Source organism: Myxocyprinus asiaticus, chromosome 5 (genome assembly GCF_019703515.2).
Source record: "Myxocyprinus asiaticus isolate MX2 ecotype Aquarium Trade chromosome 5, UBuf_Myxa_2, whole genome shotgun sequence".
Lineage (NCBI taxonomy): Eukaryota > Metazoa > Chordata > Actinopteri > Cypriniformes > Catostomidae > Myxocyprinus > Myxocyprinus asiaticus.
In genome coordinates, this window is record NC_059348.1 from 21595751 (window position 1) to 21623392 (window position 27642).

Here is a 27642-nt window from a genome sequence, read left to right on the forward strand (position 1 = left end):
TGATTGGTTAGCGTAGGTGGAAGTGCTACAAACGGTGTCATTCACAAAGTAACAAGAATCCATTACAATTGTGATAAAGAATGCAATTAACTTTAATACAGTATTGAGTTCTTGTTTTCATCGGCAGTTTTCCACAAGGTCTGTTTGCAGTTGGAGTGAAACCAATCCGGAGACGTATTTGCCTTTTCTTCACTTATTTATCAAGAGATCACAGTTCAAGATTTTTTAAAGGTAAGAGTCAATTGTCGACGGCAGATGGACTTTACGACTTTCATTTACTCTGTATTTCATATAAATAAGGATTCTATCGCGGCTGGACCGTGTATTTTTGTGGCTTGATACAGTTGTTTGTCAAAAAGACAAAGCTGTCGACCCGTAATCCTTGAAAGGGGAAGTTTACGTCAAGTTGTTAAGCAGATCACAACATATCAGGTCCCAACAGTGAAATATTAAACCACTCTCCCACTGTACAGTAAATCAATAGGTGCGCATAAATCAACGTTGTAAACTTCAAACTTTAAACCAATGCCTAGTATCCACCCTTTGTTGATGGGACACCCGGTATGCGAGGGAAATTCCTGTGTTTGAATCATTGTTACAAGGCCTAAATTGATCTAATTTGAAAAATGTCACATACTTCTAGGTTATAGTCACTCAAAGATGAAGATACAGCAAATGTTGAAGTACCAGAAGGCATTTGAAGTGTTTATGAAGTGTTTCTCCTCTAGGCCAGCCAGCTCTGAAATATGTGACTGAAGACTTGAATTCTTTCAAAACCTGCAGACACTGGTGTTTTCCCATTACACAAGCTAATTTAAAAAGTACTGCTTGGCTAGGCTACATGTTATGACACATTCAATATCTGATGCAACAATCATAGTTTCAGCTTAGTTTCTCTATGTGATGGCAACCTGGAAGGTGAATTGTTCATGGGTTCCCTCTGGAGTTCTCTATTTTATTTGTATTCATGGGTAAAATAAGGCCTATGGTAAACATTACTTGAAAATACTTGGATGTTTTTTTTTCTTCAACATAAATTCCACACAGTCATACCTCAAACGTGAATTTTGAAGCTGTCATGTTTTAAAAATATGTATGTTGCTAACGAGATTGCTAGGCAAGGACATCAATTCCACAAGCATGTGGGTGAATGTCCATGACAAAACGGAAAAAAATTGTAGTTCTTATCTAGCAACTTGTTAGCAACATACCCCAAATGTGAATTGTTAAAGAAGTATGAATGAGTGTAATTTATGTTGTAGAACAAAACATCCAAGTAACTTAAAGCAGTGTTTACTATAGACCATATATCGTAGACCATATTTTACTCATAAATCCAAAACTGCCATTATAAAACCCCATTGCGAAATCCAGAGGGAACCCATGGCTCGAAAATGCTAATTCTCATCTGGATTCTCATTTTTGGACAACAAAATGAACAGCTCTATTGGCCTAAATTATAAGACTATACTAATCATCAAAGGGCATTGCAAGTTTCAGCCACTGTTCACAATTGATGCAGTTGTTCAAACTCTTTCTCAATTTGATTGAGAAACTAGGTGTTGCATCATTTTGGTTCCCTCAGAAGTCAATTTAAGAGTGGTTTTATTTCACCACCTTATATCTGTCACCACCTATGTCACCTTACATTTAAATACATTGTGGAACTGGAACTGAATAAAGAAAGATCTGAATTATTTTGATGGTAATAGTCAAGTAGTGATCTTGCAAATCAGCTGGAAATCTGATGGGAAAAAACACAGTTTTAACCAAAACTGTTGACCTGTTCAAGTAGGTGTGGCTGTATGTTAGGAGCTCCATATATTTTTGCTGGCAGTTTGGAGCTCCTGCCCCTTTTTGGAGCAATGCCTGCAGCTATATCCTTCTCGCCCTGTTAGGCATCATCGATAGAATTCTATTTTCGGCAAACGTCTGCACAGACAGCTTTCTGTCAAATCGGTTGTCGTGCAGACCATCAGCCAAAGATGCACTGGTATTTTCTATTCAAACCCAGTGACAAAATTGATGTACTGTGCATTCATTGCCCTGCCGATATTGCAATCGCTCAGTATTGTATTTAAATATCATTGTGTAGTTATTAACATGCAAGGCTTATGTGTCTTTCCAAAGACATTATTCAGCTAGAGAGAGAGAGATATGAGGACTAAGTCTTTGGTCTGAATGGCAAGTGGTCTGTATTATTCACCACAACATTAGTCAATGTACAAGAAAGGAAAACAATCAGGCTCACCGCCTGCATCTCCTGAGACCATTAGCTGAACCTGCCTCATGACCCCGGAATTGGACGCTAAATAAAACAAATTTGTAAATTAGGAGATTACACCTTTAGAGTCAAAGGTTTCTATAAGAGCAGCTAAAATTACCAGTAAATTTGGCAACTCTGTCATCTAGAATCCAGAAAGCAAATGAAGTATGCAAAAATGTTTTAACCTTCTTCAAGAACTGTTCGGGTAATCATTTTAGTTTCTAATGCAGGTTACTGTTTGCATTGTGTTGTAAATATGATGTACTATGCATTTGATTGTTGAACTAGTGGACATGAGTTCAGTGAGAATGTGTAGAGTGGACCTGTATGTAGGCTATACCAGGATGACACCACAAAATTGATTTATAGTATCACTCTTGTTAAAACAGCATGTGCTTCCTTTTTTTAGGCATGTGTGTTTCTGTCTCAAAAACCAAGCATAACAATTTGAATTGGTCTGGAAATAAGGAACTGATATTAAAATCTGTAGTATCTGAAAGAAAGTATAAAGCAGTAGGATGTTTTCCTTTCTACTTCTGCTGGTGATTTAGAGAAAGGAATTCTGGGATGCCATCTACTAGCAGGGTAATATTGTATCAACATAGGTGATATTGTTTTTATTAATGTAATGAACTTTTGGTTATTATTTTATTATTAGTATTTAGTAATTAGCAAGAGTATTTGGGGGCAAAATCTTTCTAATTACCTTAGTGATCTCTATTGCTGGCCACATAACAGAAAATTTAAAAGATGTTGTTTTGTCAGTCTGCAATACCATTTCTCTCCAAGAGATGGCGGGAGTGGATCATACTTTTTTCTTCTCTCTTGATTCTGTGGATGAAGTACAGTGAGGCCTTAGTAAAAAAAAAAAAAAAAAAATATGCTGCCTTTTGACACAGTTTTCCATTGTAGAGTTTGGCTGGGGTCAGACACATATGGCAAGACACAGCATAAACACTCATTAACACTGACAGATGGTCAGAATGATATGCCCCCTATTTAGATTAACCAAGACCAGTTGGGCAAAGTTTACATTTCTCTTTATCTTCCTGCTGTCTGACACCAGCACTTAGGCAATAGTGATTAATGCGGATCACGCAGATATTCTGTTAAGCATAGCCACCTTTCTGTGGCTTCAAATCTGTTAATTAACTACAACCATTGAACATCTTTGGAAGTAGTCTGATTCTACTGCTAATTTCCACACTTCCACACTTTCTAATATGGAGCTGAAGTTTAGGTGTGTCTTTCCTGCCATAAACTTGCAATATGTAGGCTAACCGGCTACCTGTCCTGTACTTACTTGGACATAACTTCCATTTTTGCACAGGTGTCCCTCTTTCAACATTGAATTCCTGCTGGGCAGGTAGGTAGAATACCATTTCCCTTGAGAGCAGGAATGGGCAAGACTCAAGGAAGTGGCTCCCATTCTGGCAGCTGATGAATGGAAGACATTGATCCAGCGAGGTGTCTCATTCTGTAAACTGAGAAAGTGCCCATTGCAGTGAGCAATCCTCAGGTGGGTGAGACTCTGTGTGGCGACAAACTTCTCAAACAAAGCTCTTTATAGGTCCAAGGGGAAGTTCACTGTCCGGAAAGGACAAAGCAAGGATTGTATGAAAAATTTAGGAAGCTTCCTCAAAGACCCAAGGATGGGTTTTGGGGGACTGGGGAAGATGCTTGTAAAGGGAGGTTTGTTAGGCCGATTCTGTGTGGGAGAAGCTCACACCCAGGGTGGCCGTAGGGCCCCAAAGTGTTTTGTACTTGGTTCCTTTTTGAGGAGAATGGAGCATGCAGGTGGCACAGGGTTACACAAGTGCTCTCTGTGTCCGGACAACCATCTCACTTTCTTTTCCTGTTTTGTCAGCCCAGCCCTCAATTAGGCTTGATGTTAGGAATGAAGCAACTCTTCATTTTGGATTCAAGGAGATTTGATAACCAGGAACAAGAGTGAAAAGGAAAACAAACCTACCATTGACAAGAATACCAGTTTCTTCCTGGGAGTGCCTTGTGTTCTCATGTTAAGGCCAAAGTATACTCTGGTTTTCCGTGTTCCGTTACGCCTCGCGCAGTGCATGTGACAAATGTTATCATCAGCACAGTGTGCGTCTGCGTGTTGCCTGTGCATGCACCCTACGTTGACTTCTAAAGAGTATCACAAAGCAGTCATAGTGCACAAGCGTCGAATGCGTCCGGAGAGGCATGCGGTCAAAAGAATTGGAAACCATGGTGTAGGATTATGATTTAAAGAACACAAGTGTTTTTTTGTTTGTTTGGTTTTTTTTTTTTGCACATTTTTGTACTAATAACTAAAGCCTTGAGCTTAAATATCTCACCAATAAAAGAATCTCTTACACAGGAAGTGTTCTTGTGTTCAAAAACCGCTAGCCTGAGTGCAACAGAATGGAATGTACCATATGGGTCTTGAGACACATTTATAAAATTTAAATTGACACGGTGTCCTAAACATGCACAAGACGGACAATTAAAAAACAGTGCAGAGGGAACATTACAATGTGTCCACGGTCCACCTTATTCTTTCCTGCAGCTAACTAGTTCTTTAGTTTAGTTCTAGACTTTCTCTGGTCAGGGGCAATTGTTAACCAAGAAAAAGGGTGAATTGTCAGTAATTTGATTAAAATGGGGTTGATTTTAGGATACATGAGCTTTCGCAAGCAACACTGATTTCCCGTGTGATCATGTTGCTGAAGCAAAACAGTTTTGCGTGTTTAATGTGCTGTAACAGGACTTTCACTGATCAAGGGCATTTGATTATCAGAAAAATAGGCGAACTGGAAGACCAACCTGTTATCGAGGATCAGTTTCTTCCTGGAAATGTGTTGTGCTCACTTGTTTTTTGTACATCTTTTACTAACCCAATCCTAAGGCTTGTCAAATACCTCATCAATAAAGGAATCTCTTATACCTTCCTGCAGCTAAGCAGTTTTGCATGTTTTATGTGCTCTACCAGAACTTTCTCTGGTGTAGTATGGCAGCTGAGAACTCTCTTCTAAACTCTTGATCCTCACTGAAGAATATAATGTGGATCTTTCAGAGTGTTTATGGGAACTTTTAGTGCACGCTATATTTAGAAGACTTTACGGGGCTTTTTGCTTTCTATTGCCCCCAGTTATATTGTAAGAGAACATTTATTGCTCATTGAACACAAGAGAAAACAAAATTTCCCAATAGGTTTCCCCAAGGATTCAGGCAGCATGTTCCGTTGGTTGTTTTCTTGTTGTGCCCCTTTATGGAAATTTTGGGTACTACATTCCATCCTATTCATTTTCACTTTAGAAATACTGTCACTTTCTCTTTCCCCTCACTGAGCGTAAAGGTAGTTTCACTGAAATCTCTTTCCCTGTGTTAGCTCCTCCTCCAGTCACTTGCTCTGTCTACTTTTGTCCTTGACTTTGTCCTCTCATTTCTAACCAGTGTATGTTATGCAGTTTCTTTCGTTCTTTATCAGGCATAAAATTTCAGCGACCTTGTGGTGCAATGGTAGGGCATCTGACTCCAGATCGCAAGGTTGCGTGTTCAAATCACGTTGGGGTCATTTTTTTGTTTTATAAGCTCTGTAGTGGACACAGATACACAGCACAGATCCCTGTCACTACCTTTTCCAAGTACTCAGTTTTGGCAGGTAGATCAGTTCATTGATAACTAAACAACATCCCTCTAGAACAGTTTGTATCATGTTCTGAGCCTCTGCATGGTCCAAAATAACTTCCATGACATTGATACACCACACAATTCAGATTCTGAGTGGTAGGGAAGACATTGCTGAGTGACAGCAATGCTCAGTTGTAAAAGTCATCATTTTGTCACTACTAGTTGGGGCCTTTTGTTTTGTTACTCCAAACTAATTTATCAGCTAGGTAGTGTTCAAATACAGCACAAAGTTCTCTTTAATATGTGCTTTTAAGATATTTAAGCAAGATGTGTAATATGGGAGATGCATTTCCATCTTTATTCTTCTGCAGGATCACTATATTACTATAGTGCTATGATTTTGTTTTTCCAGTCTCCACAAAGCCAATAATTAGTGGTGTTCAGTCTTCACTATTACTATTGCTTGTACTTAGGGTTAGGGATTTTAACAAACACCTCAGTATTTGGGATGTCTTTACATGCTAAACTTTGGCATGTAAAGCCAAGTGCACACTACACGACTCACAGTCAGCACCCTGTTCACACTTAAAGATTCAGTGTTTTGTTTTCAGTCATGTTGCTGCGCTTACTACATGATCGCAGACTGGGAGTATTAACTACACAACCATTCATCCCTGACTGCAGCTATGATCCTTAAATTCATTAATAAAAAAACACACATAACAACATGAAAATGTATTCATAATATATCAACAAACAACATGAAAGGCTGGCAGTCATTTTTGCACTTATTTGCACAGAAATCATTACAGGAGACATCATACTGGAGTGCGCTTACAGGCGCACATTGCAATCTGAAACTTCTTTCCCATAGACTTGCATTGAAGGAGGGACCCAAGTCATATTTAGAAACCAGAACTGCATAGAGACTTGGGGGGGGGGGCTCTTTTACTTGAGCCAGTAAACAACAACCTTGCTACACCCTTGCAACCACCCAGATTAACCTAGAGATGTTGCGTTGGGGTTTTGCACAGGCAGCCACCTCTCACATTTTATTCTGTAAATGTAAAAATCTAGTTCTGATCTATAAAATTTTAAGGGTTGGGGAGCTTTTAGAATCTGTTTACTTGCAGATTTTCAGTCTTTTTCAGTGTTTTTCAGTGTTCACTTGCCACCTCCTGATGACTCCCTACACACAGTGTATTTTAATTGAATTATGAAATCCTGTCACACAGTGGTTCTTTCCGTATTATAGGTGGCTTTATGCCCAAACCTGACACAATCCCCTGTAGCCTTCATTCCATTTAATAAAAACCCTTGATGCTACAAGGCCAATGTGACCCTTAGCAGTATGATAAATCAGACGGGTGTTGTCATGTGCTGATGAGTTCATGGAACAGATCTTTGATCCCCCTGGTGACATATCCGATCATGTGACAAATCTGGAGGCGTTCATGTGTGGAATTCCTTCCAGTGTGTGCTTGTGAGGCAGGCTTTACAGGGTTTCTTTTAAAGCCCAAAGCATACATTGTCTGCTTTCAGAAATTTTTTAAAGTCAGATGTTTTCTCTTCTCTTTCTAGAATTTGTATTACTTTGCTGTAAAGGTGGATGTTAGTGTGCTTGTCACTAGGCTTCATGTGTATTTGTGACAATATGAAGGGTTCATGCAAATGTATGCAAAACATAGGCTATATCTCTTACATGTTGGACTTTTCTTGTCTCAGTTTGTTTGTTTCTCATTTCAAGTCTTGGCTTGTTTCTTTGTTGCCAAGCTGCTCTGTTTGGTACACTGATGTTTCTCTCATTCTTCATGGAAATATTTGATATTTCACACACAACACACTCCTGTAAGCCACACTGCGTGGCCATCTGCAGAGACATGGGAAACCACTGTTGTGACTAGGGCATTACTTATTGGTGCTTTCTGGGAATTGAACGAAACTCTTATCAGGCCCGGCTCCACCTGTAAAGGCCTAGGATTTACTTCATTTTTCTGCATGCCATTATGTCTCAAGCACAGTTGAGCACTCTGTCTTTCAAAGTATACTCTTTTGACCACTAGCCCCTACGGATGCGTTCAACACATGGGCACTGACTGCTTCATGACACTCTTTAAAGGAATAGTTCACCTAAAAATTTGTTCTTTCATCATTACTTAAATTTATGCTGTCTCAAACTCGTTTGACTTGCTGTGGCACACAAACAAAGATATTTTGATGGAGATATGATGTGAACTTATCCATACAGTGCAAGTCAATGGGGTCCAACACTTCCAAGCTCTAAAAAGGACATAAAGGCAGCATAAAGGTAATCCATATGACTAATGTGGTTTAATCCATGTCTTCTGAAGCGATACAGTCGGTTTTGGCTAAGTATAGACCAAAATATAACTCGATTACACTTTCTCATGGGTCAAGTGTACTGGCAAGCGGAAAACTGAAGTATACTTTCCGGCTAAAGTATAGATGACAAGCCCATTTGTTTTCAAAAGGGTGAAACCTTTGCACATAGCTCATGGTTATCAGGCCGCACGCATGTTAAAGTAAAAAGTATGCTTAAGTTTTCATGTGACACTACGTCTTGTACACAGTGCGCGTGACAAATTTCATCATCAGCATAGTACGTGTGTACTGTACTGTGCGCAGCCCATTTTTTAAAAACATATCAACATTCCGGTGTGCCTACAAGGGTGGCCCATTCTCATGTTTGGGTGGCCCGTGCTGAGCCCCCCTGTGGAGCCTAACACTAAGTATTAAACTTTTGGCGTGCAACTCGTCCTACACATTTGTGCTACACTATATTGCCAAAAGTATTCGCTCACCCATCCAAATAATTGAATTCAGGTGTTCCAATCACTTCCATGGCCACAGGTGTATAAAATGAAGCACCTAGGCATGCAGACTGCTTCTACAAACATTTGTGAAAGAATGGGCCGCTCTCAGGAGCTCAGTGAATTCCAGTGTGGTACTGTGATAGGATGCCACCTGTGCAACAAGTCCAGTCGTGAAATTTCCTCGCTACTAAGTATTCCACAGTCAACTGTCAGTGGTATTATAACAAAGTGGAAGCGATTGGGAATGACAGCAACTCAGCCACGAAGTGATAGGCCACGTAAAATGACAGAGCGGGGTCAGCGGATGCTGAGGCGCATAGTGCGCAGAGGTCACCAACTTTCTGCAGAGTCAATCGCTACAGACCTCCAAAGTTCATGTGGCCTTCAGATTAGCTCAAGAACAGTGCGTAGAGAGCTTCATGGAATGGGTTTCCATGGTCGAGCAGCTGCATCCAAGCCATACATCACCAAGTGCAATGCAAAGCGTCGGATGCAGTGGTGTAAAGCACGCCGCCACTGGACTCTAGAGCAGTGGAGACACGTTCTCTGGAGTGATGAATCACGCTACTCCATCTGGCAATCTGATGGACGAGTCTGGGTTTGGCGGTTGCCAGGAGAACGGTACTTGTCTGACTGCATTGTGCCAACTGTGAAGTTTGGTGGAGGAGGGATTATGGTGTGGGGTTGTTTTTCAGGAGCTGGGCTTGGCCCCTTAGTTCCAGTGAAAGGAAATCTGAATGCTTCAGCATACCAAGAGATTTTGGACAATTCCATGCTCCCAACTTTGTGGGAACAGTTTGGGGATGGCCCCTTCCTGTTCCAACATGACTGCACACCAGTGCACAAAGCAAGGTCCATAAAGACATGGATGAGCGAGTTTGGTGTGGAAGAACTTGACTGGCCTGCACAGAGTCCTGACCTCAACCCGATAGAGCACCTTTGGGATGAATTAGAGCGAGGACTGCGAGCCAGGCCTTCTCGTCCAACATCAGTGTCTGACCTCACAAATGCGCTTCTGGAAGAATGGTCAAAAATTCCCATAAACACACTCCTAAACCTTGTGGAAAGCCTTCCCAGAATAGTTGAAGCTGTTATAGCTGCAAAGGGTGGGCCGACGTCATATTAAACCCTATGGATTAAGAATGGGATGTCACTTAAGTTCATATGCGTCTAAAGGCAGGTGAGCGAATACTTTTGGCAATATAGTGTATCTTTTTGCTTTTTTTTTTTTTTTTACTTAAACCCTTAAACAACACCACCTAGAATACCCCAGCAACCACCTAGTAATGCCCAAGCAATCGTGCAAAGCACCCTTGCCACAGCATATAAACACATTGACTGGATCCGAAAATGTATGCAGCTGACTTGCTGCCTAATCAGTTAACTGCTTAACTGACAGCGTTTTTGAATAAACTGAACTCTTAAAGAAACTGGTCTCAGAACAGTTTGGCAGCATTGTTCCGTTTTCAGATGAAGCCATTTAAAAACCACTCAGAACACCTTAGGAACCACATAAAAACACCCTGGCAACCACCCACATCTAACAGCTCGGTGGCAAGTATTGCATTGACAAGTAGCTCTCATATAGTATACTCTTTAGAAAATCTAGTAGTAATTTTAATCAAGTTAAGACTAGCTCATTATTTTTAAACATTTGTTGATTTATCTCAGGTGTATAAGTATACCCGTTTCACATCCTTGATTCCCCCAAATGTCTTTCAGTCAGTTTTCATCAGGGTTGTCTTTTAAAACTTTCCCACTTGCTTTCAGTTGTTTTGAAGCAAGTCCTGTTTTCTCTCATTATTTCTCTTGTTTCTGCTTATATACTTGTCTCACTTTTCCCATACAGGAGCCCCCTCAATAACATAGTACATAGACCCTACATGTAAAAACCTAAACCCAGTCACTGCTCTGTGACATTACTGTGTTTTCCCTGTTATTGAAGCCTCTGGTATATTAACTGGGAGGAGCTGAGTGTAGACCTTTGGCCTTGACAATATAATCTGATGTAGGCTACTCATACACAGTCTAGCTCCCTATGGCAGCGGGGGTTTCATAAAGACTGCTTTGTTTTAGAGATGTAGTCTAAACGCAGAGGACTGTTGGGGTGAGTTTGTTGTTTGGAGTTGAATAGTTGTGCATTTCTCAGCTGGTCGAGATGAATGGGGGTATTTAGTGGGGGGTGGCAGGCAGAGAACACAATGGTTGCGAGTTTTATTGCACCGCTGTTGCACCAGCATATCTGGCATTGTGCCACTAGATACGCTCAAACTCCCGTCCACAGCTGCATCCTCTTTCTCTCTCTCTCTCTTCTTTTGAGTTTTTTTCTTTGTAATAGACCTTTTTCACACTTTGGGTTTTGGAACGCGTATGTAAACGTTTGCAGGGTAAACTTTAACAGTGGTGAATGGGAGATCACAGCAAATATTATTTTCACTTACCCATTCGCTCCAAGACCAAAAGAAAAAATCCACTATTACATTTCAATGACTTTCCAGAAGAAAAACAAATAGAGAGCAGTGGATCAAGATGCCAAATTTACTGTCACTCTCTCAGCAGCTGTAATCGAAACCCCCTCGCAGCTGTGGCAATTCATTTTTAAAACTAATTCAGGGTAATATAACACAAAGTATAATGTTATAAACTTACACTCAGTACTTTTTTTAATTATATACAAAAGTTTGCTAGATTCATGCTTCTAAATAAGGCATAATGCGTCATCACAGTCTGTGAAAAAGGTCTATTCTCTTTCAAACTACTAAAAACAAAAATATAATTCTTTTGCCTCAAACTGTTCCCGCCCCCAGAATTTTCCTGGATTGCTTAACATTTAAGAACTACCTCTGCCCCAGTTTTCCCATCGTGACAAAGCCATTTGTTTTCAAAAGGGTGAAACCTCGACACACGTATGCTGACGTACATGAGACATTATCTCCAAGAGCTGGTGTTTGTTTAGGCCCCAGGCGCTGGCTGATAATGGCCCATTATTGTAGCCCCGGCCCTGTGTCGTTCAGTGTGGATTGGCTCTTTTTTGCAGACTTGTTCATATATTCCCATCTGCTCTGAGTCCCTGCACAGTGGCTATTTTTGACTCTGCCATTAATACTGCATGATGGTTGTGCAAGTGCATGACATCACCTTTATACTTTATACTGTGGGCTGCAATGCAGGAGTTCAGCTCTCAAATACTCTGGTTGAGGTCTTTCATATAAAATCCACAATTAGTTTGGAATGATCCGTTATTTAACATGATGGAGATGGTTCTTTGCATTAAAATAATTTTCCGGGTTCAATACAAGTTAATCTCAGTCGACAGCATTTGTGGCGTAATATTGATTACCACAAAAATGTATTTTGACTTGCCCCTTCTTTTCTTTAAAAAAAGAAACCAAAAATCTGGGTTACAGTGAGGCACTAACAATGGAAGTGAATGGGGACAAATGTTTTGTTAAAATACTCAGTTTCAAAAGTATAGCCACAAGACAAAGGATATGCATGTAAACATGATTTTAGTGTGGTAAAATTATAGTCAATTTTACAACTTCGTTACCATGAGGATGTAATGTAACATTCCTTTTAAAGGGATAGTTCATCCAGATTCTGTCATCATTTACTTACCTTCATGTTATTCCAAATCCGTACAACTTTCTTTATTTTGTGAAAGACAAAAATAGGCAGAATGTTAGCCTCAGTCACCACTGACTTTCACTGTATAGAAACTAAAAGGTGCAATGAATGTGAAAGAGGCTGTAATTCTGTCAAACATCTCCTTTTGTGTTCCACGGAAGAAAGTCAGTCATATGGGCTTGAAACAACAGGAAGGCAAGTAAATAATGACAGAATTTTCTTTTTTGGGTGAGGTATCCCTTTAATGAATGGTAGAATCTAAGGCTGCATGATTTGGTAAAAAAAAATAATAATAATATTGCAGTTATTATTTATTTTATTTTAATTATTATTTTACAATTAAGATTTGAACTGTGATTTGATAAACATTATTTTAAAGGTGCTGTAAGTGATCTTTGCTGTTCTGGATTTTTCACAAGCTGGGCCATTGAATTAGCCACGCCCCTTCTTTCCAAAACCCCTCACATCAAAGACACCGTTGTCACCGACATCAAGCAAAAAAACGTAATCCTGCTGCTGTCAAACACAACAGTCGCAAAATTGTGCCCACAACTGACAATTGTTATGAAAAACATGGCATAAAAATGGCATTAAGCCTCAATAATTTGTTGCAACTATGACACTATGAGAACATGCAAAATGATTGACAGGCAGAGACCGCGGCCCACTGACATATTTTTGTTTGCTGTTTACAGAGTCTAGAGCTGTCACAGAGACTGGTGAGATGTCTCACGACACTCACGCATGTGTCTCATGTCAAAAACATCTGTTTTTGAAAATCTATAAAAATTTAAAAAAACAGTGCCAACAGACCAAAATCACGTTTGTTGTGAACGGATCCCAAGTCACTTTGGCTCATGCTCTGCTACACTTGTCAAGTGTTCACACTTGTCCTCTCACTTTTCAGAGCTCTTTCGATTGACCCCAAAGTGACTTACATGATTAATTGTGCAGCCCTAGTAGAATCAGAATTGCTTTTTTGAAAGACTTAATCTGCCAGTCCCATACTGAACTTACTGAATTCTGTTGTACTGCATGTTCAAGCGATGTTTTACACCCTTTCAGAATACTGTGTGTCAATCTGAAGTGTAGTTTTGATTAGCATTGACATACTGTATATTCTGAATGTCATATAAAAAGATGTTGATGCTTTCTGTAGAATGACTCTTGGTCAATACATCTGTTTGTTGAGAAGCTGCATGTACAATAAAATGTGATTTCGAGAGTCGTTTCCATAGAACTGGACGCTGGTTGTTAACAGACTGCTTTCCCTAGAAGTGACCTCAAATTTCCATGAACTCCAAAGGCCCTGCAGAGATGGTTGGTATGTATTTGGACGGTTATCTTAATACCTCCCAGCCTGCCAATTAGGTACCATAAAATGTACTATTAAAATCTTTACAGTTAAGTACCAGTTCCCCATTCCAAATGTGCTGTGCAGTAACAGCAATTCATGCTGAGCAAGAATGAGTTGCAATACTTAGACCAGTTGTTCAAGGCATGCTGGCGTTACCAAGAGAGCACATGACTAAATGAGTAGTTCGCAAGAGCTGATAAGATCTGCTGAACTTGCATGTCTAGTGGGAGCTGATGGTGACCTCATGGCTAATAGGGTACCACTCAGAGAGGGACTAGTTTTCTACTCTCTCCAAAAGTGTATCACCTCCTACACATAAATACAGTTGAAGTCAGAAGTGTACATGCACTTAGGTTGAAGTCATTAAAACTCATTTTTTAACCACTCCACAGACTTCATATTAGCAAACTATAGTTTTGGCAATTCGTTTAGGACATCTACTTTGTGCGTGACACGAGTAATTTTTCCAACATTTGTTTACAGACAGATTGTTTCACTTTTAATTGACTATATCACAATTCCAGTGGATCAGAAGTTTACATACACTAAGTTAACTGTGCCTTTAAGCAGCTTGGAAAATTCCAGAAAATGATGTCAAGCCTTTAGACAATTAGCCAATTAGCTTCTGATAGGAGATGTACTGAATTGGAGGTGTACCTGTGGATATATTTTAAGGTCTACCTTCAAACTCTTATTTGCTTGACATCATGGAAAAATTAAAACAAATCAGCCAAGACCTCAGAAAATAAAATTGTGGACCTCCACAAGTCTGGTTCATCATTGGGAGCAATTTCCAAATGCCTGAAGGTACCACGTTCGTCTGTACAAACAATAGTACACAAGTATAAACACCATGGGACCACGCAGCCATCATACAGCTCAGGAAGGAGACGTATTCTATCTCCTAGAGATGAACGTAGTTTGGTGTGAAAAGTGCAAATCAATCCCAGAACAACAGCAAAGGACCTTGTGAAGATGCTGGAGGAAACAGGTAGACAAGTATCTATATCCACAGTAAAGCGAGTCCTATATCAACATAACCTGAAAGGCTGCTCAGCAAGGAAGAAGCCACTGTTCCAAAGCCTCCATAAAAAAGCCAGACTGCAATTTGCAAGTGCACATGTAGACAAAGATCTTACTTTTTGGAGAAATGTCCTCGGGTCTAATTAAACAAAAAACGGAACTGTTTGGTTTCCAAATGGACAATGAGCCCAAGTATACCTCAAGTTGTGACAAAATGGCTTAAGGACAACAAAGTCAAGGTACTGGAGTGGCCATCACAAAGCCCTGACCTCAATCTGATAGAAAATTTGTGGGCAGAACTGAAGATGCGTGTGCGAGCATGGAGGCCTACAAACCTGACCCTGTTACACCAGTTCTGTCTGGAGGAATGGGCCAAAATTCCAGCAACTTATTGTGAGAAGCTTGTGGAAGGCTACCCAAAAATTTTTTACCCAAGTTAAACAATTTAAAGGCAATGCTACAAAATACAAACAAAGTGTATGTAAACTTATTACCCACTGGGAATGTAATGAAAGAACTAAAAGCTGAAATAAATAATTCTCTCTACTATTATTCTGACATTTCACATTCTTAAAATAGTGATCCTAACTGACCTAAGACAGGGAATGTTTTCTATGATTAAATGTCAGGAATTGTGAAAAACTGAGTTTAAATGTATTTGGCTAAGGTGTATGTAAACTTCTGACTTCAACTGTACATACTCCCCCCTGCAGGAACAATGACACCAGCCACATTTACTTTGGTTAAGACACACTGAGAGACTCTTATCTGTGAAGATTGTCTTGTGTGGTTGTGAAATTCTGTAGATGTCTACTGTAATTGATGGTACCCAGAATCAAAGTTGACTTTTTGTATCTTCTGTTTCTATATTTAGCCAATGTGTTCCAGTGTTTTATTTAGACATCATAGTAGATGACTCAGGAATTTTCCACCTTGACTTCTTGGGTATACTCATTACAAGAAAGATCAATGGGAAATGCCTCCAAGATTGTTCCCAACTTATAAATTCCATGAATAGCTGTTTGTAAACAGCATTTGTATTTGGAGAAAGAAATGATAATCAGAAAACTAGGATTTTTTTCATGCTGCTAGGCCATGCAAATCTCACAACCTAGTCTCAAAGGATGAACATTACTATAGCTATATTTTTGATAACTGACTTTTACATGCCGTGTTCTACATTTTGCTGGGCATTTCGCTGGGAAACTGCAGCGAAACATAATGAAGCACGTAATTTCGTTTAGCAAAAATGTTGCTATGTTCATGTAATGTTCATGAGATCAGGCTGAAAACTCACCTCCACAGTGGTCCCTTCTTCAATGTAAGTTATCTTACTTTTTCACATGTAAATATATGGGGATTTTGTCATCCGCTAGGTGAAAATCAATAGCCTGATCAACACTCCGTCACATAATTTGAGTCATCATTCATGTCCATAGCACAAATAGAGTGGGATGATTTAAATACTCGGGGTTAAGTTTTTTCAAATAATAATAGCAATAATAATAATAGTAAAATTGTGTGTGTGTATACTGTACATATGATGTCCAGTTATTTACAATAACATCTGCCGATATAGAGTTTGTTGGTTCTGCTTTTTAATGCTACCTTGTTTCAAATCTACCATGTTTTTAATACAACTTTGAATGAAATTTAAATAATGAACTTTATTCTTTAAGTCTCTACATTTTTTTTTATGTTTTAGAGTAACTAGTTATGTTAAAAACAAAACACTGAAAGAAAAAGCACATTAACATTTACTCACATTAACATTCTTTAATCATATTAACTAAATTCTGAATAGCCTCCTGTTGGGCCCAGATTACATTGGTAAGATTTATTTTATATATATATATATATATATATATATATACACACATACACAGTTGAAGACAGAAGTTTACATACACCTTAGCCAGATATATTTAAACTCAGTTTTTCACAATTTCTGACATTTAATCATAGAAAACATTCACTATCTTAGGTCAGTTAGGATCACTACTTTATTTTATGAATGTGAAATGTCAGAATAATAGTAGAGAGAATGATTTATTTCAGCTTTTATTTCTTTCATCACATTCCCAGTGGGTCAGAAGTTTACATACACTTTGTTAGTATTTGGTAGCATTACCTTTAAATTGTTTAACTTGGGTCAAACATTTTGGGTAGCCTTCCACAAGCTTTTCACAATAAGCTGCTGGAATTTTGGTCCATTCCTCCAGACAGAACTGGTGTATCTGAGTCAGGTTTGTAGGCCTCCTTGCTCACACACGCTTTTTTAGTTCTGCCCACAAATTTTCTATCGGATTGAGGTCAGGGCTTAGTGATGGCCACTCCAGTACCTTGACTTTGTTGTCCTAAAGCCATTTTTCCACAACTTTGGAGGTATGCTTGGGGTCATTGTCCATTTGGAAGACCGAGCTTTAACTTCCTGGCTGATGTCTTGAGATGATGCTTCAATATATTCACATAATTTTCCTCCCTCATGATACCATGTATTTTTTGAAGTGCACCAGTCCTTCCTGCAGCAAAGCACCCCCACAACATGATGCTGCCACCCTCATGCTTCATGGTTGGGATGGTGTTCTTTGGCTTGTAATCCTCACCCTTTTCCCTCCAAACATAATGATGGTCATTATGGCCAAACAGTTCGATTTTTGTTTCATTAAACCAGAGGACATTTCTCCAAAAAGTAAGATCTTTGTCCCCATGTGCACTTGCAGATTTTGGAGCAGTGGCTTCCTCCTTGCTGAGCAGCCTTTGAGGTTATGTCGATATAGGACTTGTTTTACTGTGGATATAGATACTTGTCTACCTGTTTCCTACAACATCTTCACAAGGTCCTTTGCTGTTGTTCTGGGATTGATTTGCACTTTTCGCACCAAACTATGTTCATCTCTAGGAGACAGAATGCGTCTCCTTCCTGAGCTGTATGATGGCTGCATGGTCCCATGGTGTTTATACTTGTGTACTATTGTTTGTACAGATGAACATGGTACCTTCAGGCATTTGGAAATTGCTCCCAAGGATGAACCAGACTTGTGGAGGTCCACAATTTTTTTTCTGAGGTCTTGGCTGATTTCTTTTGATTTTCCCATGATGTCAAGCAAATAGGCACCGAGTTTGAAGGTAGGCCTTAAAATACATCCACAGATACACCTCTAATTCAGTACATCTCCTATCAGAAGCTAATTGGCTAATTGACTAAAGCTTGACATAATTTTCTGGAATTTTCCAAGCTACTTAAAGGCACAGTTAACTTAGTGTATGTAAACTTCTGACCCACTGGAATTATGATTATAGTCAATTAAAAGTGAAACAATCTGTCTGTAAACAATTGTTGGATAAATTACTCGCATCATGCACAAAGTAGATGTCCTAAACGAATTGCCAAAACTATAGTTTGCTGATATTAATCTGTGGAGTGGTTAAAAAATGAGTTTCAGTGACTTGTGTTTGTAAACTTCTGACTTAAACTGTATATTCTTTACACATTAACTCAATGCTAAATGATGAAGCTGAAGCCTTTTAAGCTGAAGTAGCCTCTACTTTAACTTTAAAAAAACGTATCATTCCTTACTGTCAAGCTGTAGGGTTAGTAATCCAATTAGTTGTCAAATTAGTTGCATTTTAATTACAACAGTACTGTAGTTCCACCTCGTGGCATTCTAGCGATGCAAAACGTGCAAATTGCAACTCTGCTGTCATTGTCACACTATTCAAAGTAATTCCATGCGAGAGACATTTTCTTTCACACATAGCACGAGTTGTAGGTTAACTGTCAGGCACGGTCTATCCCCTTTTTGATAGAAAATAATCAGCCATGAGCGTCGGCTGTTTTTAAACAAACGGCTGAATGTCCAATAGTGCTGATAGTTGATTTGTTTTGGCTGATATCGATATATCTGTGTATCGGCAATATACAGTGTATAGTTAATGTTGTGATAGCTAGCTGTTTTGAATAAATTGTAACTTTTTGGGATAACTGAACTTTAACTGGACAGACATTTGTAGCCCAAACACAGCCCTGCGGTCTGTTGTAATTTGAGGTCATGATATTCTCGAATTTGTAATTATATAACATTTCTCTGTGCAGTGCACAGAGTCCCACTTTTTTCAGTGCGTGACATAATTCCACCACCAAACTTCCTCAAGGAAGGTAAAGCAGAGAGAAAATAGGGCAACTTCCTTTTGAACTCTGAAAATTGTCTAAAAGGACTAGAAACCTAAAACACCTCAGCAACATTTCCTTTTTTTCTCCTCTACACGGATGTCAGTGAAAATAAACTTTTGCCTTTGTCTGTGGGCTGCTTTGTCGTTTGCTATATTATTCATGAGTGACAATAGATGGTTTTGACTAGTTGTCCTTTACTGGTAAAGTAATGCACAATGCAGATTCCAGCTATTGTAAGTTCAGGAAATACAGGAACCTGGAAACTGATTATTGGTAATGCATTACAGGAAGCTTTTAATGATCCAGCTCTTGTCATCAGTGCACCTTGTCCTGTCTGACTGGCTTATTAACCTGAGAAAATTTGGAAATATTCAGGTCTATTGGGATAGATTTGTATAAATAACATTAAAACATTTCAATTGAAAGTGAATAACAGAAATGCACCTGTCCACAAAGCTAAAGAAAACAGAATAGAGTGTATTAAACACCAATCTGTGTCATTATAATAAAACTTGACATTTGTGGCCTACTTTTCCACGAAATGCTTAGGGGGTCATTTGTTTTCCCTAGTGCAGGTGTGTAAATTCCAGCTTTGCTTTGGTTCCCGAGAAGGTCACGTCATTTTATCGACAGAGAATTGAGTATTTCATGATTATGAATGAAGTGTCTGCCAGTAGCGATTGCGTACAGTGTTTTACAATCTTAACCACACAGTTTGTGTGAGAAAGGATGTTGTATGCTAAGGGTGTGGGAATGAAGTCAATGTAGTGAATGTGCTGAATACTACTGAATTTCCCTCTGGGCAGGCTATTTTGATAACAGCAAAGTCAGATGTTCTCTTATTGTGATGATTGCCAAACTTTATCCTAATTGAGATGATTTTTCATTGTTTAAACCCTTTTTATTGTGAAATTGTTTTGTGAGCCTACATTTCGTTTTTTTACTAGATGAGTGATGATGCTATTGTTATTTAAAAAGTTCTGATGTAGAATTTGTCAATGTAGTGTTGTCATGACCTTCCCCTCTGTGTTAAAGATATTCTGTTCTTTATGCCTGGAAAAAGGCATCAAATGTTACCAACTCTTGTGCAGTGTTATGAGGGCATTTTTCATATGAAATCTGTAGATTAAAAAAAAAATATATATATATATATTTTTTTTTGTTGCAGTTATATGGTTTCAAAAATGTCATCTAAAATGGCGGGCTCAAACAACCTAGTACATGCTAAGAGGATGGTTCAACAACTGAGAGTTGAGGCCAGTATTGAGAGGATAAAGGTAAAGCCATCCTGTTTTTCCTAATTTATGAATGTCAATTAATTAAATATAACCAAAGAAAGTGTAACATCAAATGCAAGTGGTTGAATCTTACGAAAACTTGATCGGGTGAAGGCTGAAACATACTCCACGCAAGTACGTGAACGCAGATGCTTCTAGCTGCGCAAAATTGATTTTGTTCGTTGTTGTGATCCAAAATGTGTCAGACCACAATTAATAACAGAACGCAAGGACGCGTTGCAGTCTCAATGTTGCCACAAGGGGTGCTATAGACTTAACTCACAGTAGCGGCATGTTTGATTTTTGACGTGAATGAAAACAAAGCTGTAAGGGTTAGACTTCCAATCGCTTCAATGGCAAGCGCAGTATAAAACTGTAGAAAGTTCCTAGATCACATCTAATTTTCACCATCCAACAAAACTCGTGTTTTCTGGAGTGTTTTGTCTTCTGAAAATTTTGAAAATACAGTATATATATTTTTTATGTTTTGCGGTGTGACTCGATCCAAAGCACTTCAAACAACAGTACGACCCATTGAAGAGACTGTAAGTCTATCCCTTACAGCCTCGTTGTCATTCCCATCAACAATTTAAGATGGCGCTGCTGTGAATAATGTCCGTCAGCGTAAACTCTCCACTTCTATGGTGAGTTTTCTATTTCATGTCAACTGATGTCATGGCAGAGCGACAGTTAAAATAGCATATTGCTGAGCAAGTAAGTTAAAGTCAATATATTTAGGGCAAGATACAAGTTAATAGCACAGACTTTTAAAGGTAACTCTATCGCCATCTTGAGTATCGAGGTTTGTTATCACCACAGTAATGCAAGAAGGCACGTCAAGTATGTTCAACCAGACCACATGTCGGCAAAATGCTTGCATTTGCATACTTGCATGAAGTATGATTCTGCCCATACATTTCACGTTAAATAGAAAAACTGCACGCACATCCAGCATTTCTTCAACAGGTGCTGGATCAAAGCATAAAGCATTGAAATATAACCTGGTCTCATAGTGAAAACGTGACTCTATTTACATTTTTGCAAAACTTTTTATACGTGTCTCCAGGTACAATTCCTGGCAGTTTCCAGGTGAAATGAACACTAGAAGCGCTACAACAACTGTTTTATTCACTTTCAATCAAATCATGACTTAAATGGCTGATTATGACTTTATAAATACTTATTTTTCTCTCTGTTACTCAGATCCTGCTATTTGATGATATCCACACACTTTTACTCAAATATATCTTTTGAAAAACAATACATTTTAATGCTTTTATTACAAACTCTGTTACATATACACTTATTCCAACACGGATAGCTTGTGCGGTAGCTCAGCTGATAGAGGACTGCGGTTCAAGTCCAGCCATGAACTCAAGCTGATACGTGACATTACAAAGTCATAAAAGCGGCACGAAATGAGGTGGTGGGTTCAGAAAATATGCATTTTGCTTCTGCATTTTAAAATACTAATGGTTAGGTTTAGGCATTGATTTGTTAAGGACGTCTTTTTTTAAATGTCTCATTTATATTTTCAAACACTATTGGTTAGGTTCAGGCAAAGGTTTTAGGTTAGGGAGGTTTTAAAAACATCCATTTAAATTTCACCTTAAAACCTCACAATGCCATTTTACTTGCTTTTGGCACCCCCAGCTGGACATTTCACTGGAAACCTGCAGCCAAACCTGTTATACAGCACGTAAATTTTGAATTGCAAAAATGTTGTCATGTTCATGTAAATTTCATGGGATCAAGCTGAATATAAGAGAGAGAGCCGCACACTGTCATACCATTACTTTTTTATTCATTAAAAACAACAGCAACATTTTGATCAAACATTAAACCCTAAAATTACATATTTTGCACATAATGAAGCCTATTTTTATAACCAATAAGACCATTTTTGCCATTGACTGTTTTTAATGACAGTTCAATCCCCCCCCTCCCCCCCCAAATGATTATTACTGTGATGCAACTGGACATTGGAGTTTTTATAATATAGTAATTTTCTCACATATTGAATTCTCTTATCCAGGTATCTAAGGCCTCAGCAGATCTCATGCGCTACTGTGGTGAACACGCCAAATACGACCCCCTTCTCATGGGTATCCCTGCCTCAGAAAACCCCTTCAAGGACAAAAAGCCCTGCACTATATTGTAGTGGAACCTGCACTACAAGTATCTTATTTAATTACTTCTACTCAACTTTGCCTTAAGTCCAACTCCTAGCTTCTTAGTATAACTTTGTGCCATGTCTTAACTATATTTAACTCTTACAGTATGTCTTACTGTGAATAAACATCAACCAGTACTAGTTAATTGTCAACTTGGTGATGATTAGCATCATGCAGCTATTTCATCTTGTCTTAACCAGCATCCTTGTGTTCAGTTTAGTGGTCTCTTAACAGTGTTAACTTCCTTTTCCCACCAAATAGTGCCATTAGTTACACTTTGTGGTTGAAATAGGGAAGTAGCATGTCACTTTATGATTTAAAGAGCTTGCAGCTACACAGACTAACAGATTAAATGTCCCAAAGGTCTAAATAGACATGTTGTTCGTTTCTAGTAGCAGCTATATGTCTTCATAGCAAAGGGACTGACATAAAGATATTGAATTAAAGGATATTTAGGAGGGATCCATATATCTAATTGGATAGTGAATAAGACATGACTTCATGGTTTATTGTAATTGCCATTGGTCAGGTGCATGCTAGGTGAATAAAGCAATATAGAAAAACGTACATTACAAATACTGATTAGTTCTCAGTGGAATGCAATACCATCATGTGTGAAACATTTAAAGAAAAGTTACTAGAGTGATTCCACTGGTTTATGAGAAAAGAGAACTCATTCCATTATCCTGCACTTTCAAACCCATGTGCCTTAGTTCATTAATAGAACCATTCCTTGGCTTATTGATTAAAGAATTACAGCTGTATTAAAATGAAAAGAGCCTTTTTGTCCATTGACCCAGCGTAAATTTGTTTAATTTGTTTTTTTCTTTAGATATGCTAGATTTTAAATGCAAATATGCCTTTTCTTTCTGTCTCAACCATTGTATGGCAACAACATAAAAAAGACCACTGCAGTTTGATGCCACTATTTGATCTTGTCTATGAATTAAATGTATATATTAAAACTTAAGGCAATCATGAAACGTTTAATGACACTGCAATGTAGGTTTCATTTTAGAGACAACAGAGAGTTATGCAGTATTTGTGATCTTATAATACTCTTCACAATCAAATCCCTCTGACCTTCCTCTCTGTGAAGAAACAAGTCTCCTTTTTTCTCTTTTTGGTTGTTTTTCCTTTTCTGTATCTTTGTAAGCCTTCATAACATACTATACAGACTTTACCTTGAACATTGAAAAAAGATTTTATTAAAATTGTGAACTAATAAAACAAATTGCATTGCCTGTGGTCTTTCTTTATCATGTTTACCATTACTGTATTGTTGCAGAATCTAATCTCAGCCCAGTTTATACTTTATTTGTGTAGTGCTATCAGTTACGCAGTTATTAGGACCATATGACAATTAGGTTATTTGGTGTGACGTCACAAGTTATCTTCTTAAAAAGGTATTCATATCTAAAGAAATATTAAACTACACTTGAAAGGCTCAAATAAAAACATTTAACTGGGAACTAAGTGGTAGGCAGAGTAGTTTGAAGCCAAATATTTTGAAGAAAGATGTTTTGCAACACCCTAAGCTCCCTGAACAAATGACAGTTTGAGTAAACCAGGTTTCTCTGTACAAAGATCCCTGGTGTCTCGTGATTTATCTGCACCTGACTGGGGACTACCAGACTTGCATAGCTCTGACATCAGCGAAACCTTGATTCATCACCTTTGTATGGAGAAGTGTAGGTTTACACAACTGATTTACTGTCCTCTGCAGATCTAAGCGAATATATGGCAGTCATGCGATCACTGCCACACCTTCTAAACTACAGTAAAGGGCAACCGAAGCCACACTTCCGTTCTCCAATTGGACTTGTGTAATGTGTTTCTGTTGCATACCTGCTACGGCATTCACTTTTGACCTACGGAGAAGTAACACTTTGTCACAATTAGCACAATTAAGAAAAAATTTATTTACAAAAAACATGTTTGATTTGAACGTAATCAAGTAGTACAGTATACACTGAACCTGAGCAATTCATTTCAGCTGAAAAAATAATCTGCTTTGATGAATACACCCAAGCCAGTGGTCACGCTAACTACAGCAGGACAAAAGAAAGGCTTGGATGGCTTTTGTATGTATGTAATAGGGAGCCACGAAGGCCACTGAGTCCAGTGTGACCCCACTGATCTGAACTGCATGTGAGGTGTTGTCAGGTCAATTCTACCAGTTCCAGAAACCTCTTCCAGCATAACCAGCATGACTACCGTCTTGTGTTTTAAAAATACTTTTGTTCCAACACAAAATACATCCGTAGCATTTCACGTTTGCATATAATAGTATAAAAGGTTTTCACATAAATATTACTTTTTAAATTAATATTATAATATGAATAATTTAAAGACCACAAAAGAACTTTTCTCAAAAAACAGTACTCACAGGACACTGTAAATGCATAGATCTCAGTGGTTTAGAAGCAAGTCCCTTTAGAAGAGTTTCCCCCACATTCATACAATACAAGTATTGATATCTTAATGTACTATTCAAAATGATGGCAAAGTTACAAATAATAGTTCTTAAATCAGGGCAGCAGGTTTCCAAATATCCATTGTTTTGTGTTATCCGGTAAATAACTGAAGTGCTTTATGCCACCCAACCAACTATGTCACAAGATACTCAGGTGCTCACTTGCATTCACAATTAGCTTCATATGACATCCTCATAATGTCCCACAAGCAAAGCCAAAAACTGCTGAATCATCTCAGATTGCAAAAGGGTTTTCCTTCTCCAGATTAGTCCCTATTTCAGGCCAGTGTGGACTATCAGTCCTTTTTGTGACCATCTTTTTTAGCTTTTGATCTTTTTGTTTGGATTTTATATCCATGGGTTTCCCTAATGGTTTAAGCAGTCTTCATCGTTCTGGAAGGTTAATAATGGGCACCCACTGATCCATACAGCGACTCTCTCTGCAGAAGTGCTTCACTTTTCCCAGAGCTGGATTTTTCCATGTGGATGCATGGGGAACCTGTGAATGTCATGAAAAGAGGTGGGATTAAAACTTTGTGTTAGTGACAACATATCCTGCTAAGTACCTCTAAGTATCTTTCTTTTACTGTTTTTTTTTTTTCTAGCGACAGACCACTATATCTTCCTTGCGATTAATCAGTGGACATTTGCCAATTTTAAGTTTCTCGACATTGAGCGCATTTACATGCACGTTCTTACACCGACTATGCTAAATAAGCAGACAAAGTGTGTGGTTATGTAAATGAATTAAATGTCATAAACGGTGTAAGAATAAACCGATCGGGTAGATTTTTGCCAATTACTCCGAATTTCCGTTTCAAGTAAACACCTTAACCGGCGTTCTTACCGGCTTATCCGATGTGCACAAATGTTTTGCTCATACCTCTTCACGTTTTGACTTCAAAACCAGAATAATGCGATTATGTCAAATCTCATGTAAATGCGTATTGCTTCCTTTGTCGTATTTTTTAAACAAGCTGATTTTTTGGAGTTACCAGCGTACTGGTGTGCATGGAAACAGGCACATTGTTAAGATACAAAAATGTCCCTTCTTGCCAATCAACATTTGTGGTTATTGCTCCTAATGTCAGTTCCAAAATCTACATATAACTTTGTCAATGGATAGTGCACAATTTGTGTTTTTAGTGCAATTTGAGTAAATATTGTGTAAAATACATGTTTATTTAACTCATTTGCTTTTATTGAATTGTCTTCTACATAACAGCATCGAATCGGTATTGGCTGTCCACTACTACTTTACCGAGACTCTCATCTACCCTAACCTTTCTACTTCCAAAACCACAAATCTGGAGCATGAATCAAAGTAAAGTCAACTTGCAATGGATAACAATTCATATGGCCAAAGGGATTCTAGCAGTATGCAAATCTTAGCAAATGCCTTCTATAGTAAACAAAATCCTTTGACACAATATAAGAATGACACTGATCATTTGATTCTAATAGAGAAAAATGACATGCAAATAGTAATCAAGTAAATTAAGATGTTAAACTTCTATTTGCATATGAATCAGTGCAGAGGCAGTAACACTTGGGCATGTCCTGACAAGTTACTGTAGTAAAAGGAGAGGGTCACGTGGTATTAACAGACCTATTTCGCCTTTTGATCCGTATCTATAGTCCTAAGAACACGTGTAAAGAGGTATTGACTCTGGCCATGCCATGTATGCATGCACAAACGAAGTACTTACGGTGACCAGAATGCAGTGCAGGTCGATCTGCTCGCTCCCGTGCATACCCGCGCCCCCGAGAATGTGCGCGAGGCGGCGCGTGTTGTTCACGCGCAGGATGTTGATATCGTTCTCGCAGCAGAAAGCTTGAATGAGAGTGAAGTGAATCTGAAGCGCCACATCCTTCACATCATCATCATCATCATCAGTAGCCAGGATGCACAACACTACATTATCAGGATCCCTGAACAGAAGAATAGGGTTTTAGTTAGTTGCACAGTCCAGACTTTAAGACTGTTGCAATGAAACGTAGACGTTGAAACCAAACAACGTACACATTGAGTGACTTTGCAGCCTCGTAGACCCCGACTGTAATACATCCCTGAGGTAATGCAGAGCGCAGGACCTCCTCCAGAGCTTTAGACACTGAATCCATCCTGTAAATGTCACAGATCGGATAAATTAGTCGTTTGTTAAAGTCGAAAAAACTTCACTAACATCTGCGGTTTATAACAACAGCTCGTGCAGCTTTGTAAACTGCTCTTACAATTTGAGTATTAGTTATAACTCACTGCGGATTAAGACTCATTTGCCGAAAGTTATATGATAAAATATTTTTATAACATCTTCAAAGATCTATAAAGTCTGTCTCGTGATCTGAGCTGATGGAGAAAAAAAAAAGAATATATATACAAACGCATATTGAAAAATATACCTTTCGATAGAGCAGTCTCCATTTAGTTCCTCAAAAGTCATTTTGCACGTAATATCCAGTACGAACTGTAGTTACTTTCCTATATAAAAACGAATAAGTCCACAAGTGTTCTCCTAGGTCTTCTTTCTCTGACTGTCACCGGGTAATTCTGGCTTTGTTCGGTGTTACATTAGATTTAATTTTCCGGGGAACAGCGTTTAGAACCGTATCCGCATACTAATTCTTATTGGATACATGCAAATCAAAACAACAAAACAATCATTGTGATTGGCCGTGAGTGCTGCACTTACAAAACTCGACCATTTTCATTGGTCCGTCTAAGTTGCTAGGGCGTGGCCAATGTTGTGCCAGTCACATGGGCTGACGTTGTTTTAACGTTGTTGGAAAACTTTACGCGGACATGCCAGAGCAGGGTTTTA

The 27642-nt window shown here is 38.6% G+C and overlaps 2 protein-coding genes across 4 annotated transcripts; one reads left to right on the forward strand and one right to left on the reverse strand.

Moving 5' to 3' along the window:
* Nucleotides 1-23559, forward strand: LOC127441414 (guanine nucleotide-binding protein G(I)/G(S)/G(O) subunit gamma-12-like). Of its 3 annotated transcripts, XM_051698811.1 has the most exons (4): nucleotides 1-231; nucleotides 3597-3785; nucleotides 20062-20170; nucleotides 22206-22679. In XM_051698811.1, exons 3-4 carry the CDS (start codon nucleotides 20066-20068, stop codon nucleotides 22329-22331), a joined length of 231 nt encoding a protein of 76 aa, XP_051554771.1. In that variant the 5' UTR covers nucleotides 1-231; nucleotides 3597-3785; nucleotides 20062-20065; the 3' UTR covers nucleotides 22332-22679. The 3 variants fall into 3 exon arrangements, with proteins under 3 accessions (XP_051554771.1, XP_051554769.1, XP_051554772.1); XM_051698809.1 differs by lacking the exon at nucleotides 3597-3785 and having other exon boundaries at nucleotides 3-231; nucleotides 22206-23559; XM_051698812.1 differs by lacking the exons at nucleotides 1-231; nucleotides 3597-3785 and adding an exon at nucleotides 10730-10819.
* Nucleotides 22834-27435, reverse strand: LOC127441413 (growth arrest and DNA damage-inducible protein GADD45 alpha-like). Its single transcript, XM_051698808.1, has 4 exons — nucleotides 27224-27435; nucleotides 26844-26945; nucleotides 26530-26752; nucleotides 22834-25319 (listed from the first exon to the last, which is right to left on the reverse strand). Exons 1-4 carry the CDS (start codon nucleotides 27262-27264, stop codon nucleotides 25206-25208), a joined length of 480 nt encoding a protein of 159 aa, XP_051554768.1. The 5' UTR covers nucleotides 27265-27435; the 3' UTR covers nucleotides 22834-25205.
* Between the last annotated feature and the right edge of the window lie 207 nt (nucleotides 27436-27642).

Coding starts and splice junctions, on each gene's coding strand:
- LOC127441414 (XM_051698811.1), top strand. CDS start 20,066: ATGGTTTCAAAAATGTCATCTAAAATGGCGGGCTCAAACAACCTAGTA. Junction 20,171..22,205: donor CCAGTATTGAGAGGATAAAG/GTAAAGCCATCC, acceptor TCTCTTATCCAG/GTATCTAAGGCCTCAGCAGA.
- LOC127441413 (XM_051698808.1), bottom strand. CDS start 27,264: ATGACTTTTGAGGAACTAAATGGAGACTGCTCTATCGAAAG. Junction 26,946..27,223: donor GGAGACTGCTCTATCGAAAG/GTATATTTTTCA, acceptor TGACATTTACAG/GATGGATTCAGTGTCTAAAG. Junction 25,320..26,529: donor TGCACTGCATTCTGGTCACC/GTAAGTACTTCG, acceptor TGACATTCACAG/GTTCCCCATGCATCCACATG.